Source organism: Procambarus clarkii, chromosome 92, assembly GCF_040958095.1.
Source record: "Procambarus clarkii isolate CNS0578487 chromosome 92, FALCON_Pclarkii_2.0, whole genome shotgun sequence".
Taxonomy (NCBI): Eukaryota; Metazoa; Arthropoda; class Malacostraca; order Decapoda; family Cambaridae; genus Procambarus; species Procambarus clarkii.
Genome location: NC_091241.1, coordinates 14,624,034 through 14,641,152, shown reverse-complemented (window position 1 = coordinate 14,641,152; position 17,119 = coordinate 14,624,034). Strand labels below are relative to the sequence as shown.

Here is a 17,119-nt window from a genome sequence, read left to right as displayed (position 1 = left end):
GATATTCCTGAGCGGGCCTTAAGCCTCTGGCTGGCCCACTAAGTGTTGCTTGTTTCTGTTTTACTTGGGCGGAGTATGAGTATTTATGACTCGTATGGTCACTTCAGTAAGATTTTGTCATATGTGTTTAACAACTTCTTCTGCTCTGTTGAATCTAAGTTGAAATCTTAATGGGTTTGTAACTGTGCACTGTGTTAGATAATGTTCCAGTGGTCTGTCGGGCATTTCTCCACAGAATAATAGTGGTGATGATTAAATATCAAAATCTCAATTTTATTTTGTTTCTCCTTTTTCAACAGTACAGTAACTGTTATTATTAAAATAATAGATATTAAAATAAATTTAATATCCTGAACATTTTTGACAATATACATTAATCACATACAAATTACATTCAAATGGCACTTACAAACATAAAAGTTGAAGAATCACAAAATCATATTTTACATTAAATTTTGAACAATTGATAAGATGCTTTAAGACAGAATACATCAAGTTACTATTATTTACAGCATGTGGAATTTACTCTTATGTTAACATCATAACCAACTTGATTAAAAGAATAACATAAATACCACCAGGTCAGTACTAAAGCAGTAAAGCATCTACTGAAGATGGGGGTCGTTCCCAGAACCAGCTTAAGATGGGTATTGTTACTGAGAGAATTAAGGGGGCAGCACTCCAAAGGACCACCACAAAGCAGGTACAGTACTCTACTTACAGCTTACTTTTTATTTAAGATATGCTACAGTTGTCACATGCATGAGATAATACTGAACCTGTTTAAACTGTTCCCTTTGATGAGAACAAAACATTGCCAGGTAGCCCCTGACAAAGTGTACAGTTCTGCTAAGAAAATTCTTTTTAAATGATATTTTCAGTAGTTCTATGATTATTTTTGTCAGATTTCATGAAGAGTGACAGACACTTTCACTAAAGTGCTCTGGCTCACATTACAAACACACTGATGTATTAAATACTCTGATGTTAAAAACTATTTGTTTTACATCATTAATATGACTATATTTTATCAGTTTAATTGCTTTTTATTCCATTCATACTACACTGCATTATAAAATGCAACTAAACTTATATATGTGGATGAATGTCAAACCTACCACCCACAGCTTAATTTGCTTTCTATGACAACATTCTTAGAGTTTTGCAGGTACTGTATACTTTCTAAAACCAAATATTTACTCTAAATTTAAAAAAAATCTTCTTCCCAGTTGTTTAAAAAATAGACATTTTTTAAACAACTGGCTCATACACACACTGGCTTAGAAACAAAAGCCTGCTCCATAGCTTAAAGTGATACAGTATATAAAAGTGAAAAGAAAGAATGGGTTCTCAGAATGTGATATCAATATTGTAAACACAAGCAAAATTAAACTGTGTGTAGTCAGTGGGAGGAGAAAACCTTCATGAAAACTGCACATATCAAGGAAGAGAAGAAGAGATGTTGATACAGAAAAATTGCACAAGTTTTTTAGTTTTACCATAGGCAGTCAGAATGCCTGTTAGGCCTAAGAAGCTCCCCATAGGCCAGTGACTTGATTTAACCAAGAATGCAACCCACAACCGTTTCCTAGCTCTCAAGAACACACAGTATTTACTGCCAGGTGAACAGAAGCATCAGGAGGAGGAACATCAGGAGGATGTACATCATCTCTGTTACCAAAATGTAAACAGAGTCTGACCAATGAAAAGGATTTATCATCAATGCAAAGAGCACTTCTAATTAAAAAGTAAGAATTTTTTTACTTTCTTTAATCAATGAGTTGTTAATATTTTCAGACTTGACCCTAACCCTTACTGGCTCTACCTCACAATTCTGGACTTGCTATGCTACTGAATATTCATTAAAATACAACAATATTTTAAAGATTTAACCACAAAGCCATTTTAAAATGCAAAAAAATGCTAATATCTCAATAGGCATATATTGGTACAAATAATTAAGTTTAAGACCAGCAATGAGCACATAACACAGGGGTGAAGAATACTAAGTTCAGCCAAAGATGTTGCGCAGGTCTTCAGCTTTAAACTCTCAGTACTGTAATATCTTCACACAATGACAACTCACTATTTTACATCATAATTTTATGTTAAAATGTATCAGCCCTAACAGGCAAAAATATTACAATGTAATAATACAAGGCACAAAGTCTAAAAATTAACAAATATACATCAACATGATTTTGTATTTCAATCCATCCAGACATAAGAACTCTACAGAACCAATGCAATTATAAAAATACCCAAAACTCTGTGGTACAGTACTAGTATAGTCATGAATGGAAACATGTTGATAAAACATCATGGATGAAGCCATGGCATAATCTATCATTGCTCAATATTGCACAAAAGTAATAAATATTCCACTGAACTAAATAATATATATATATATATATTTATTTATTTATTTTTTGACCAATCCACACACTAGAAAATGAAGGGATGACGACGTTTCGGTCCGTCCTGGACCATTCTCAAGTCGATTGTCGACATAGGGCACACTAATACAGTACTAAAATACAGTACAGTATCACAGGAAAGAAATGTACAGCAACTTACAGCACTATGTTTGGCATGTATGTTAACAGCCAAAAAAGGTCACTTCAGCAGTAAACAGCATATTAACTGAAAAGTCAACTGAAAGTCTGTAAACCATGTTTCACTGAATCATACAGATTTTAATTTTTTTTAACAAATATACAGTACTATTTGCACTAAATTTTCTTAAGCATAAAAAAATATACAACAATGATGTGCAAAGTGAAATAATCTTATTTGGAACTTCAGTGTTATCAAAATACTGTATATTAAAGATCCCCCTTGTAAAGCTTAAGCAATTTTCAGAGCCAAAAGTATCAGCAGAGATTAATAATGAGTTTATTTTACAGTACTCTACATGATAAATATGATCTTTTTATATACAGTACTATATTACTATATATTGTGTAATTACCTAAGTGTAGTTACAGGATGAGAGCTACGCTCGTGGTGTCCTGTCATCCCAGAACTCTGTCATATAACACTTTGAAATTACCAACGGTTTTGATCTCCACCATCTTCTCACCTAACCTGTTCCAACTGTCTACCACTCTGTTTGTGAAAGTGAATTTTCTCATATTTCTTCGACATCTTTGTTTAGCTAGTTTAAATCTATGAACTCTTGTCCTTGAAGTTCCAGGTCTCAGGAATTCTTCCCTATCAATATTTATAAAACCAGCGTTGAATGTAATGAAACGCCATTTTCTGGGTGAGTCCCGGAGGCTCCCCGGAGCTATCCCAGGCTGATATGCTAATGTCAGACTTTGGCATCAGTCATGTGTATGGAGTTCTTAGGCCTACCGGGGACCACGGCCAGAACCGGGCCCCCTCAGAGAGGCAAGGGGAGCAATGGCCTATAGAAGCCCCCGTGTAGTTGGAAGCATTCTATGTCTGCCATCGACCGGAACAGGCACCCAGAAAGGTAAGCGCCCCAAAACAAACCCCTATTCTGGTTAAAATTGCTACCTAATACCGAACTAGTGGATAGAACTCCCCAACCGAAAACAAGCAAATTAGTGTGACGTCACACACTGCCGCGCCGCTGTCTGCGCAGCTCCCCCCTCCCCGGGAGGGGGAAGGGGGAGCCCCAGACCCCCCGCGCCGGCTACCCACACCTCAGTTCTTGAGGCTGGATGTCAAAAACGCGAAAAACCGCCGACCGGAGGGAGGGAGGGATGCCGGGGAGCCTCCGGGACTCACCCAGAAAATGGCGTTTCATTACATTCAACGCTGGTTTTCTGGGGGGAGCCCCGTCGGCTCCCCGGAGCTAACTACCCACAGACAGAAAAAGAGGGACTTACCCGGGAGGCGGTCGTCGCTCACCCCTCAACTCGAAGCCGAGACAACTGGCTGCAACCGCCGACCCAAAGCAACACAGGCCCGACGAGGGCCAGGGACATTCACAAGGTAACGAGCAGCCAGGACCCTGTTCGACCGCCAAAATCCCCGCGCCCGAATATCAGACCAAGACATATTCCCAAAGACGGCAGCAAGAGCCGCGAACTTACGAACGTCATGGGCACGGGGATAGACCGCAGGCTGGCTAGACCTAATAACCCTGCGGACGACCTGAGAGACCCGAACCCGCGAACAGGGAAGAAGGGAAACCGGATCAACCCACAGCGCGTCCCCGGACACAGAAGCTGTGGCGCGCAAATAACGGCGAAGCGCCGCAACCGGACACAAAACATGATGCACCCCCAAAACTAACACCACACTCAAAGCACAGTGCAGTAGCGACACCGGAGCCAGAGCACACGACCATCGCCTATAGCATCAGCCTCAAGAACTGAGGTGTGGGTAGCCGGCGCGGGGGGTCTGGGGCTCCCCCTTCCCCCTCCCGGGGAGGGGGGAGCTGCGCAGACAGCGGCGCGGCAGTGTGTGACGTCACACTAATTTGCTTGTTTTCGGTTGGGGAGTTCTATCCACTAGTTCGGTATTAGGTAGCAATTTTAACCAGAATAGGGGTTTGTTTTGGGGCGCTTACCTTTCTGGGTGCCTGTTCCGGTCGATGGCAGACATAGAATGCTTCCAACTACACGGGGGCTTCTATAGGCCATTGCTCCCCTTGCCTCTCTGAGGGGGCCCGGTTCTGGCCGTGGTCCCCGGTAGGCCTAAGAACTCCATACACATGACTGATGCCAAAGTCTGACATTAGCATATCAGCCTGGGATAGCTCCGGGGAGCCGACGGGGCTCCCCCCAGAAATTCCTGTTACTATGTTGTACATAGTGATCATATTGCCTCTTTTTCTTCTATCTTCTAGTTTTGGCATATTTAATACCTATAACCTCTCCTCGTAGCTCTTGTTCTTCAGTTCTGGGAGCCACTTAGTGGCATGTCTTTGCACCTTTTCCAGTTTGTTGATGTGCTTCTTCAGATATGGGCACCATACAACCACTGCATATTCCAGCTTTGGTCTAACAAAAGGCGTGAACAATTTCTTTAATATTTTGCCATCCAGGTATTTAAAAGCAATTCTGAAGTTAGAAAGTGTAGTATAGGCCTCTTGCACAATGTTCTTTATGTGATCCTCAGGTGATAGTTTTCTATCCAGAACACCCCTAGATCTCTTTTTTTTTTTTTTATCAGAATTCTTTAAAGATTTCTCACATTATTTATAAGTTGTGGGGAGTTTATGTTCTCCTATTCCACATTCCATAATGTGGCATTTATTTACATTAAATTCCATTTGACAAGTAGTGCTCCACATATGTATTTTGTCCAGGTCTTCTTGAAGGGCATGACAATCATCTAAGTTACTGATCTTCCCTATTATCTTATCATCTGCAAACATGTACATATAATTCTGCATTCCATCTGGCAGATCGTTTATGTACTGTTTATGGTGTAGGGGTCTAGAGTACTGGCTGTGTCAATGGTGCGAACATCTGGCATTCCAAGGTTTGAGTCCTTCACAGGGGTTGAGTCCGTCATGTATTTATTTACGTAAAAAATTTCAATTTTTTTAAAGATTCATACAAACCATATTTTTGTTCTTATTTTATACACATAATACAGACAAGAAGAAGTTAATAGTGGATATACACCGTACGGTGTAGTTATTAGCTCTACCACTTTACCGGTGAACTTGGAGAAAACAGGTGCACTAAATATAGTTTTGCAAGCTAAAATAATCTGAAATCTATTTTCTAAAATGCAGAGAATACAAAACATTTCTTAAGTAATATTATCCTTTCCTCTGAAATTTACTCAGCCCATAATTGCTGTACTGTACACACATTTAATCGTTATAAATTCATGCTCACTAAATTCCATAAAGTACATATTAAATGCTCTCTCATTAGCAATAATGTATAGAAAGCTGCAATTTCAATATTAATAATTTAACAGAACACTTAATCTATGTTGCCCTGAGCTTGGCCAGAGAGTCTTCAAGCTCTTGATCTGTCATAACGTGAGCTCGACTCGTCTCTCCCAGGCGATCTGTCCGGGCCATGGGTGCTCCTGCCACCTGTATAATCACCAACATGTCAGAGATCATTAACATTATTGTGCTTAATCCCCCTTTAATTCTATTCCAAGCCTTTTCCTTCCAATTCTATGTTCTATACACAACTTATGCCCAAAATGCTGAGAGTAACTGGTGGCTTTATATAATAAAACAATGACTATCTGCTTTGAAACAACTTAAAATTTTACAAAATATTGTCCATTGTAAAAATAAAATATTACAGTACCATATTATTGTCATTGTTATTATTATTATTATTTACACCATGAAATCTCACTAATGTGATATGTATCAATGAGAAAATCCACTGGAACTTTGAGGCGATTCAAGCCTCGACCAAGGCGCTCCCAGCCGCTCACCCAACCACTGTTGCCTCAGAGCTCCAGTTGATTTTCTCATTACTATTCTTAAGTCCCAAGTTTTTTTTTTATACTTTGGAACCTTTTACTTTTTACTTTACTTAAAAAGTTTACTTTTTTTATACTTTTTATATTTTGGAACCACTCTCCATTTACTACACACAATTCACAGAGGATGGCAAGTTTTGCAGCAACACCACCTGTAACTAGTTTCTGTTTATTCATTTTGTTGTAATCTTTTATTCTTAACACATAAAATGCATGAATTATACTTACCCGTATTTACCCGAGGACCACTAATACTAGTAGCCTCAACGAGGACACGAAGGTGCCGGCTTGTCAAATGTCCCCCATTTGCCCTGATGATCTTTTCCAGTTGTATTTCAAAACCCAACAGTTTTTTGGTATTTACAAGATTTTAGAAACAAGATTGTTTAGAAGCAAGATACAGGGATACACATGCAGACTTACCTTAGTACCAATTTCAATGCCAATTTCATCCAGGACTTGGTTAACAATTGCATCACTTTCCTCCTCATCTCCACTCTCATTTAGGATGTCATCGAGGGTGTCATTCACTAATGAAAAACAACAAAAATGGATTTAATACAAATCTAATGTAATATAAACTCTTCACAAATATAGATCAAAGTCTAAATAATCTAACAGTACTACCAAATCATCATATATAGTACTATATACTGTTTTATCTTAACTGGCTATATAAAAAACTAATTGTTTTCAAGTTAAATGTCTGATAATTAGAAAAGAATTTAGAACAAATTTATTAAACTAGGTTCACATCAATGTAAACCTATGCCGTACATCCTAACAATGGGATAAAATGTACAGTTTGAAGACGACAGCACCGCACGACATTATACAAGCACAGTGATGTGAAGTCTTCAATAACAACTAGGCCACCATAAATGATACTTACTGATTTCCTCACCCATGTTCAACTTGGCAGAGGCCTGCTCAAAATCCCTCATAGTCTTGGCAACATCCTCTGGTTTCATGATTTGGTTCATGTTAACCATAGTTTTTGTGGCAGTGCCCATGGCACCGGCAAGCTTGACATTAGCCTGCAATGATTTTTGCTGAGCTGCAACTGATGATATCTGTAAAAATCAATAATAACAGTAATGTTTAGCAATAAATATTTCTTACTACTGAAAGTTATTACACCTCTAACACTTATATTGCATATACAGTAGTAGGCATCCATCAGTCTCAATGTGTTGGAGGGTCACCTCAGTAGCTACTTGAGCTCTCAATGAAACCTTGGCAGAGAAAGTGGCTTTCGTTTATGGTAATCAAAAGTTTAAGAAAACAGAAAAGACAGACTGGGCTGACCCATAGGGGAAAGACCACAGAGGAAGAGGGCTTGGGGCAGAAAAACATCAACTTCATGCCAAGCAACACACAATTGCAACAAGACAAGAACATCCCCAAAGTAGCAAGAGGCCAACACTTGCTGGGACTGCTTGAAGCCCCAAAGCCAGATATTCCCTGTTGACACATTTCCAAAAACCGCAGAAGAAATTGCCCCAATAGTAACTCACTAGCATAAGCCCAGATCTACAAACTGAAGAGATGTGAGCCGGAAGTAATAAAGGAAGCTGGGAATCCAAACTGCTGTCCAAGGGTCAAAGTAGGAGCAGCAGGGACAGGCAAGCTTGTACACTGCAAACAAGGAAAAACATGCACACACAAAATCATCTGAGAGACAAACAAGGTTTTTTCCTGGAGATCAAGGGTATGTGCCTTCTGATTCATAACACTTAAGATAAACCCTACACAAGATGAAGACACTGAACGAAGTGGAGGAGCCATTACAACCACACTAACAGAAAATATGGTAAACAAATCTACATAAAGCATTGGAAATTGGAATTTCCACAGTGAGCATAACTTCAGTCAGAAGAACTTAGAAAGAACAGAAGAAAGACTGACCAATAGCACACACACATCTATATGCCACCAACATGTCAATGGCTGGTTACTTAAAACTGAAATAGTATAAATAATCAGGAATCTGTCTAACCCTACTGTTTGCAGCATATGTTCTTGTCTTTTGCTTTCTAATGTTAACTAGCTGCTTGGCCAATAGTGCAATGGCCTCCTTGTTGCCTGGTGACTTTGCTAATCTCTTGATGTCATTTTCCAATTTTTTCTCTTCTCTCTCCAATTCACGTCGATCTCGTTCCACATCTCGACCAGCTTTGCGCAGCTGTCTGTCATTAGCCCTCATCTGATCTGTAAAATTTAACATTCATATAAAAACAATATACAAAAAATAAGGTGTCAAGTACATTACAGTACCGTACAGTACTGTATTACGAAATATTCCTTTCCGAGCAGCCTCTTGGTTGCTCCTCAAGCCAGGGTCAAGGTTCACCAGGATACTGCACTCACATTAGGCTCTTATTGACCAGTACTGTATGGGAACAACAACATTTCAAATGAACTAGCAGTCCTTATGGTGCAGTGGTAAAACAGTCACCTGGCATTTTGCGAGCAATTTGACCTGGGTTCATATCCTGGCTAGGGAGGATTGAATAAGTGTCAATCCTTAACTGTCTGCCTCTGTTCATCCAGCAGTGAGTGGGTACCTGGTTGATAAACGATTTGACGGGTTGTATTCCAGGGAAAATTAGGATTAAGGACCTGCCTAAATGCTATGCATTTGAGGAACTGCCTGAAACATTTCATAGGACAATAGAGGCCAATTTGAAACTTTTTTTTCAAGAGCTGTGTAGATTAAATCAAGCAAACTAATATTGTATCATTGTATCAAAAGTATCATTGGCACACTTGGGGATCTGCAGCCAAACTGGCTGGAACCTAGTACAGTATGTAAATTATTTTACAAGATAGGAGTAAAGCTGTTTGTAAATAATAATTACAAATATTTGTTATAATACTGGCAGGTTTGACACTGGTCTATAATTGTATATAGACCAGCCCGAAATGCTTTGCGTAATAGTGGCTTTAGGCATTGTATGTACTAGCTCTTATCTATAAAGCCAACAAACTTTGTAAAATCTCTTTATGTATGTACCTTTGCCTAAATAAAAATTATTATTATTATTATTATTATTATTATATCAGCTGTATCTCTTCATTTATGAACTGGAGTTACTCTTGCTCTTTAGTACGGTATATCAGGAAATGTTTAAAACTCAAAAGTTTTGTTGAAAAGTAGAGGTATGGCTGGTGTAAGGACACGACCACCACTTTGGTATATCATAGGTGGTACGTACTGTATTTCATCAATGTTACCAGCTATGATTTTAAGTGAGTGAATTATGGATATTATGTCTGATAAACTGATTGGCAAAATGTGTAGAGCTAGGTTAATTACTGGTGAGATACATAATAATATGTGTTTGGGTCTCTGGGATATTTCTAGCAAAATTAACACCAATTGATGGAAAAACATTAAATTCAGTTACAGTTTCCAATCCACTGATAATATATACCACCTTTGCAGAGTGTAATCTGTTTATTATACGTAAGGTATTAGGATCCTAGGATATTTGCGATGATTTTTCCATGTGGTTTTCCCATTTTTTTTTACTTATTGATATATACAAGAGTTTTTACATTCTTGTAAAGCCACTAGCACGCGTAGCATTTCGGGCAGGTCCTTAATCCTAATTTCCCCGGAATACGACCCGCCGAATTGTTTAACAACCAGGTACTCATTCACTGCTGGGTGAATAGAGGTTACAGTTAAGGACTGGCACCCAGTCAATCCTCCCCGGCCATGATTCAAATCCAAGCCATAGTGCTTGCGAAACGCCAAGTGAGTGTCTTACCACTATGCCATGGAGACTTACATTACATTCATGTACAGCCACTAGTACGCGTAGCGTTTCGGGCAGGTCCCTGGAATACGATCCCCTGCCGCGAAGAATCGTTTTTTCATCCAAGTACACATTTTACTGTTGCGTTAAACAGAGGCTACAGTTAAGGAATTGCGCCCAGTAAATCCTCCCCAGCCAGGATACGAACCCATGACATAGCGCTCGCGGAACGCCAGGCGAGTGTCTTACCACTACACCACGGAGACTGTTTAAGACTTCTTTAAATCCGTTTTCAAAATAAGACAGTTTAGCTCGTCTTATTATACTGCCAAGTGTCGAGTATTAATTTTACTAGTTCTTCCATAACTTGGCCAATCCTAGGTTTTTTCATATTCATGTTACCTGTCAATTGCTTTCTGTATGCAACTTGTAAGCCAGTGGTTGTTTAATCTTTTGCAGTTCCTTGTAACTCTTAACTGTTATATCAAAACATTTTGCTATAATGTAGCATGTAGAGTAAGAAACTAATTCGATATACGGTATATTAACTTTACAGTCAGGTAATGTTGAATATTTATATATTATAAACTTATAAGAAAACATTGAAATATCGTCACGGAGCCAGACTCTCGTGTTCCCCGAGCACGACACAGGTGACAACCATGTCCGTCTACCTTTAGGGTTGGGTTTCTTGAACATGTTGGCTGGGTGAAGAGCAGTATAAGGCTGAAAGAAGAGAGAGACGAGGGGCCAGAGGGAGCGTCGCCTGCGTCAGTGTCAGCTGCTCGTCTCATGTCAACACCTCAGGGGGCACCTGCATAAACAATATATGAATAGCATTGTTTGAATTATGGTCGATAAGAAGATTGTATGTGATTCAGTGTCATAATTATATCTGTTATTAATTTTATGTTAAGTTAACTTGCTATTATGTTTGTCTTTTAATAAATGTTTTTATGTATTTTCGAGTTAGGTGAAGTTGTTAACAAAATGAAATTGATAAAATGATTTACAATTCTCATAGGTAATTATTTACATTTGTCCTTTTGTTAATGACATACTAAATTAAAGGCAGAGAGGTATGGTGGATGATAATTCAATGTGGATAGTTTGTGTTGTGTTGTGGTGATCGAGTCATCGTGGTGACGGTGGTTGTCGTCGTCGTCCTCGTCCTCGTCGTCATGAGTCGTGAGAGTGTGGTCAAGAGCGTCGTCTCTACCTACGAGTTACTAAAGAATGAGTGGTCCAAGAAGAACCGCAATCTGGAGACATGCGGCAAATTCCTGTCTGACATTAAGGTGAGCGAGTCGACCCACAAAAATTTCTGCCAAATCCTCCGCAGGCCTTCGCCCATAGCTCGATTTTAATTGTTAGTGTTCTCTTAAATATCGTTTGTTTAGGCTGTGTTGAATTGTATCAAAGCCCCCCCCCCCCCGAAGCATGAACTACAGACCCTCCCCAGGATACAATCCCTCACAACAGGCTGACCAACTCCTGGGTACCTAAATATTTTTTTTTAATGCCCCGAGGGACGAATGAATTGGGCAGCGTCACTCATCTTGTGAGTGGACTTATCGCCATAGCAGCATGTATAACACTCGCCAATAGGAAGAAAACCCGGTTGTTCATCCTATCACTTGTACCTGGACACAGCTGGGACTTGCTTAACTGTCTCCAGTGAACAGGTCCTCAAACTAGAAGATTAACATGTCAACCCATAAAATATTACGTTATCTTGCAGGTGCAAAATGGGGAAATCTTTTAAGGTTCTGGGTACCTATTTACTGTTAGAACAGACATTAGGTGATAGGAAATGTGCCCAAGCATTTCTGGCCTCCCTGGGATTCGAACCTGGAATTCCCGATTGTGAGTCGAGAGCGAAGCCAACTGTACTTTATCCAATGTTTACACTTCTGCACATGAAGACTTAATCAAGGTTGGAGTAATTTTTAAAATTATTTACAACTCTCCAACCAATGCTTAAACTTTAATTACAGCCCATTTTTCTAGGTGGAACTAACGAAGCTTCAGTTCTTGCCATCAATGGGCCATAGTGTATCCAAGGAAGAGCTGCTTGTAGCTAGTAAGTACTGTACACCTTTTTCTTGTTTTGTGTTGTTGGAGATATTAGTGAACCCTCGGTTGTTTTGGTGTGTTATTATAAGATAGACTATTCATGGTTTTCCATGTTTATTGGTATATGTAATGGATTAGTATTGGCATGGACATTTGTACAGACATTAAGTAGAGTTTTGGGTAAAATAAAACAATGCAATACAATTAGTGTCAAAAATTAAATAAAAATGTTCAATAATATAATATACTTTATACAGTAAGTCTTTGCTTTACTATGAGTTTAGAGAGTGCAAAGTTTATACTACATGAGGTAGGCCTTGCCAAGATTTGATTAGGTAAATTATGCATCATTCTAATAACAGATGGCAGAATTGTTTTCTTCTTTCATGCTTTTGGTTAGTCAAAATTACTTGCAACAATTTATCATTATGGCCAGTTACTAGTCCAAATGCATCTTGATAACCTGTATACATGTTACCAAGATCCTTAAATTTAAATGCTCTGGTATGTTCTGATTAAATAGTAAATTTGCCTATATAAAATGTATATACATTTTTAATCATTGAATAAAGAAACGACTTGGAATGTATTATTGAGAGATTAACACAAAGTTAGTGCCAAAGTTCTTTACAAAGGTGTTGTATTTGTTGACATGTATGGTAAGTGTTCAGTTATGTAACCATTGTGACTGTTTTGTGTGTGTTTTATTTATGTGCATGTTTCCATGTTTGGTATTTTGACATTGCAGATCCTTTTAGCATTTACTTCTTTCAGGAAACACACTTGAGATTGGAGCACAATGGAGCATCGCAAATAAGAATATTCCATTTTTTGAGCGATATATTGCCATGCTTAAGATATATTATATGGACTACAGGTTAGTACCCTTGTGATGCAGTTTGTTCATTGATAGAATTAGAAAAAGCTGTTGTTGTTTCATCATACATAGTGCTGAAAGTGATTTTAGAGCCCAGCTTCCCTATTACAATGTTCCTTTGCATAAGCTACAACATCAAAATTAAACCTAATATTATAAGTGTCCTATCAGTTAGGCCACTACAGTACGTATACTAATGATATTTTGTTACTTTATAAAAAAATTAAATTACAAATTATATTAAAAATTAAAATCGACAAAATAGAATAAAGTTTTTGTGAAGACCAGTATCCCATTATTGTTAGGCCTACATTTGTTGGGCAAACAATTTTGTTGTTGTTTACATGCATTTTACATGCAATCTGGATAATGATTGGTTTGGAAATAAGGTTGATGATGATTAGAAAAAGTTACTTGGTAACATAAGACATGGGATATCTTAATTGTTTCATGTGAGGGTTGGATCTTGCTTGCTTGACACTTCATCATCATAACATTTACATGGTAAAATTTAGTCCAAATACCTATCAAAAATATTGTATTTGCATCTTTTTTTATATTATGACACAAAGTATTAATCTGTTGCCCCACCTATACAGGGAACAACTTCCAGAATCCCCATACATGTACGAATTGCTTGGATTAGACTTGCTATGTTTGCTGGCCCAGAACAAAGTTGGAGAATTTCACACCACTCTTGAGCACCTGCCCCCACCAGCTGTCACTGACAATGTGTACATTCGCCACCCAGTTGCAATGGAGCAGTATCTTATGGAGGGAGCTTACAATAAGGTATAGTATTTATTTATAAGGTGTTAGGTGTTGAGCATTAGGCAATTAGTTTTTGAGATGTGCCATAAACTTTTATAGAAGATGTAGACTAGGTTGACTTGTCCACCTATGCATTCTTTATTTACTGTCTGCTGTGCAGACAGCGGTGTGGCAGCGGTTGTGACATCAAACAAGCATGATGTCTCAAGTATCAAATTCAATAACAAGTAAATTCCGTGACAAGTATGTCATGCAATTCATTTTCCGCATGCACGTATGTGCGAAAATTGTACTGCTACTGCTTGTCAGTGTATCAAGTTAATAATTTTTGACTGGTGAATCCCAGAACTATGGAATAGGCTGCTGAAACTTGTGGGGGAATGTTGTTATATGCATGATAATGGTTCTGGCACAAAATTGTGCCAGATAAACAAAATGCAGCTGAACTAAAATCTGAATGACACTTGCCATATAATAACAAATTGGAATCACTTTGTTAACAAGCAATAGCTGCTAAGGTATGTCTATAGTAAATAATTATGAATTATGTCTGCAAATATTTCCTAATGAGAGAAAGTTAAGAAACTAGGGAAAACAGGTGTTAATAAAAATGCCATTGTTGATAAATTATGGCTTGTACTACTTTCTACACAGAAACCAATGTGATAGAAAAAGGGGCAAAGTGTTTACCATTACTTTATCTTCACCTTCTCAAACAAAAAATGTTCTAAACTGTTTAAGATTACTTTTAATCATACAGTATTTCACATTTTTTGCTTTCCAATACCAAGTTCAGACACAGCATAATTAGTCAACTGATGTTTTGTCATACTCCCTTACAGTTCATGTCCAGTGCAGATTTTCTTTCAAAACGTAACTTTTGTATTTAACATTTTAGTGTGCATTTTTTCCAGAAGCTGAATCCGCTCTTCCCAGTTTTAATTTCCAAAAACTCTATTTTATTTGTAATGTCAACAGATCTATTTGGCAAAGGGAGAGGTTCCTGCAGAAGGATATAAATTCTTCATAGAGGAATTATTAGCCACCATTCGTGAAGATATTGCTGACTGTGTTGAGAATGCCTACGACAGAATCAGACCCGAAGACATTGGGAAAATGTTGTATCTGTCTAGCACTAAGGAAATCCTCCAGTATTGTGAGCAGGTATGTATCAGTTTTCATAGGACATGAAATATATTTATGTATATGTATGAATATGTACACTTGCTAGTTCCCTGTTCCTATTTATGTAAAGTATGGTATATACTATATTGGTGTATACTGGCAGCAGGTTTTCTTTCAAACATGTTTCATTGAATATGACCGCATATTCTGTATTTATTATTTTCTGGTTTAGGGCTTCTATCCCTCTAACTATTTTCTTAGCATCAGGGCTTAATTGGAATAGGAGTTCTCCAAAACTCATTTTCGTACTTTTAAGGTGAAGAAAAGAAGTGATTTACTATAGAGTGTATTACACTTATTTGTATAATTTGCACGACGTTTCGAACCTCCATGGTTCATTCTCAAGTGAACAGATCTTACAATACTAGTTGATTTTATACCCGCATTAGGTCAGGTGATAATACAATGAAGGTGAAAAACATGGGGGGATACATAAGGGATAAACATAGGGGCTGCAGAAGGCTTATTGGCCCATACGAAGCATCTCCTATCTAAACACAAAGATTAATCCAGTGTAATTGGCCTGTTATGTTGGACATTGTTTTCTGTGTTGGCATCGATATGTTCTTGTCTTGTCCTTACTCTCATGGTGGGTAGAGTAAATAGTTCCGTGATTTGGGTGTTCATGGTAGGTCGCTCTATTCTTATGTGAATTGCAATTCATTTTGGAATAGGAGTTCTTTGCAATTCAATTATGTGAATTGCAATTCACATAAGAATAGAGCGACCTACCATGAACACCCAAATCACGGAACTATTTACTCTACCCACCATGAGAGTAAGGACAAGACAAGAACATATCGATGCCAACACAGAAAACAATGTCCAACATAACAGGCCAATTACACTGGATTAATCTTTGTGTTTAGATAGGAGATGCTTCGTATGGGCCAATAAGCCTTCTGCAGCCCCTATGTTTATCCCTTATGTATCCCCCATGTTTTTCACCTTCATTGTATTATCACCTGACCTAATGCGGGTATAAAATCAACTAGTATTGTAAGATCTGTTCACTTGAGAATGAACCATGGAGGTTCGAAACGTCGTGCAAATTATACAAATAAGTGTAATACACTCTATAGTAAATCACTTCTTTTCTTCACCTTAAAAGTACGAAAATGAGTTTTGGAGAACTCCTATTCCAATTAAGCCCTGATGCTAAGAAAATAGTTAGAGGGATAGAAGCCCTAAACCAGAAAATAATAAATACAGAATATGCGGTCATATTCAATGAAATATATACTATATGTGCATGTTTGTGTCATAAAAAATTTTCTCTTCAAATTTTCCAACTTTAAAATATTAAACAATAACTCATTAAGGAACATTAAAAAACTTTGTTGAGGCATTCTGCATGATGGGATCCATTTTCAACAATGCAGTTGAAAATGGATCAGACCAGCAGATGTCACAATTGTGTGTTGTCTCCTGTACTTAGACCATCAGTGGGAAGAAGGGGAACTTCTTTTACTTGAAGCATAGCACTAGTGGTGCCTCTTTTGATGAATTAGGCCAACCACTTTACTACCAACTTTCTCTTTCTCCTACTTATCCTTGGGTGAATCAAAAGTTAATTTCATCAGTAATGCATTTAAGTTGTGTAACTCCACATTTGTCATTTGCAGCGTGGGTGGCAGGTGGGGGGTGATGGATACTTGCACTTCAAGAAGGAGGTGAGGAAGAGTGATGACAGCATCCCTTCCAAAGAACTAGCTCACCAGATGATTAATTATGCTCGAGAGATGGAACAAATTGTATAATATTACAGTACGGTACTTAAAATTCATCTTTGTCACACATTTGTAAATTTTCCCTTTTACTTGTTTTCATAGGATATTTTATTAAATCTTAGCTATTCATAATTTATCAGCGATGTGTTTCCAATACAGTACTTTCATTCTCTTTAGTTTCAGATACATTTTTTAATTCAAATTTGTAAGTGCTTTTGTCACGTGCAACTCTCACTGTACGGTATACTGAATTTGTAATAAAATTGTAGAACTCTTAA

At 37.9% G+C, this 17,119-nt stretch overlaps 2 protein-coding genes across 2 annotated transcripts; one reads left to right on the top strand and one right to left on the bottom strand.

Annotated features, from left to right (window-relative positions):
* Positions 1–4,761: 4,761 nt before the first annotated feature.
* CHMP2B (Charged multivesicular body protein 2b) lies at positions 4,762–11,030 on the bottom strand. Its single transcript, XM_045769735.2, has 5 exons — positions 10,877–11,030; positions 8,438–8,649; positions 7,331–7,511; positions 6,862–6,968; positions 4,762–6,031 (listed from the first exon to the last, which is right to left on the bottom strand). The coding sequence occupies exons 1-5, from the start codon at positions 10,899–10,901 to the stop codon at positions 5,921–5,923; spliced, it is 636 nt and encodes a 211-aa protein (XP_045625691.1). The 5' UTR covers positions 10,902–11,030; the 3' UTR covers positions 4,762–5,920.
* Positions 11,031–11,308: 278 nt separating this feature from the next.
* Positions 11,309–17,119, top strand: LOC123775006 (26S proteasome non-ATPase regulatory subunit 8). The gene is made up of 6 exons (XM_045769734.2): positions 11,309–11,500; positions 12,213–12,285; positions 13,053–13,155; positions 13,755–13,947; positions 14,905–15,090; positions 16,737–17,119. Exons 1-6 carry the CDS (start codon positions 11,384–11,386, stop codon positions 16,869–16,871), a joined length of 807 nt encoding a protein of 268 aa, XP_045625690.1. The 5' UTR covers positions 11,309–11,383; the 3' UTR covers positions 16,872–17,119.

Excerpts from the sequence above, each read along its gene's own strand:
- CHMP2B (XM_045769735.2), bottom strand. The coding sequence starts at position 10,901 with ATGTTCAAGAAACCCAACCCTAAAG. Across the intron at positions 7,512-8,437 it reads CATATGCTGCAAACAGTAGG|ATATCATCAGTTGCAGCTCA; the intron begins GTTAGACAGATT and ends TGATTTTTACAG. Across the intron at positions 6,969-7,330 it reads GAACATGGGTGAGGAAATCA|TGAATGACACCCTCGATGAC; the intron begins GTAAGTATCATT and ends GTTTTTCATTAG.
- LOC123775006 (XM_045769734.2), top strand. The coding sequence starts at position 11,384 with ATGAGTCGTGAGAGTGTGGTCAAGAGCGTCGTCTCTACCTACGAGTTA. Across the intron at positions 11,501-12,212 it reads AATTCCTGTCTGACATTAAG|GTGGAACTAACGAAGCTTCA; the intron begins GTGAGCGAGTCG and ends CCATTTTTCTAG. Across the intron at positions 13,948-14,904 it reads TGGAGGGAGCTTACAATAAG|ATCTATTTGGCAAAGGGAGA; the intron begins GTATAGTATTTA and ends TAATGTCAACAG.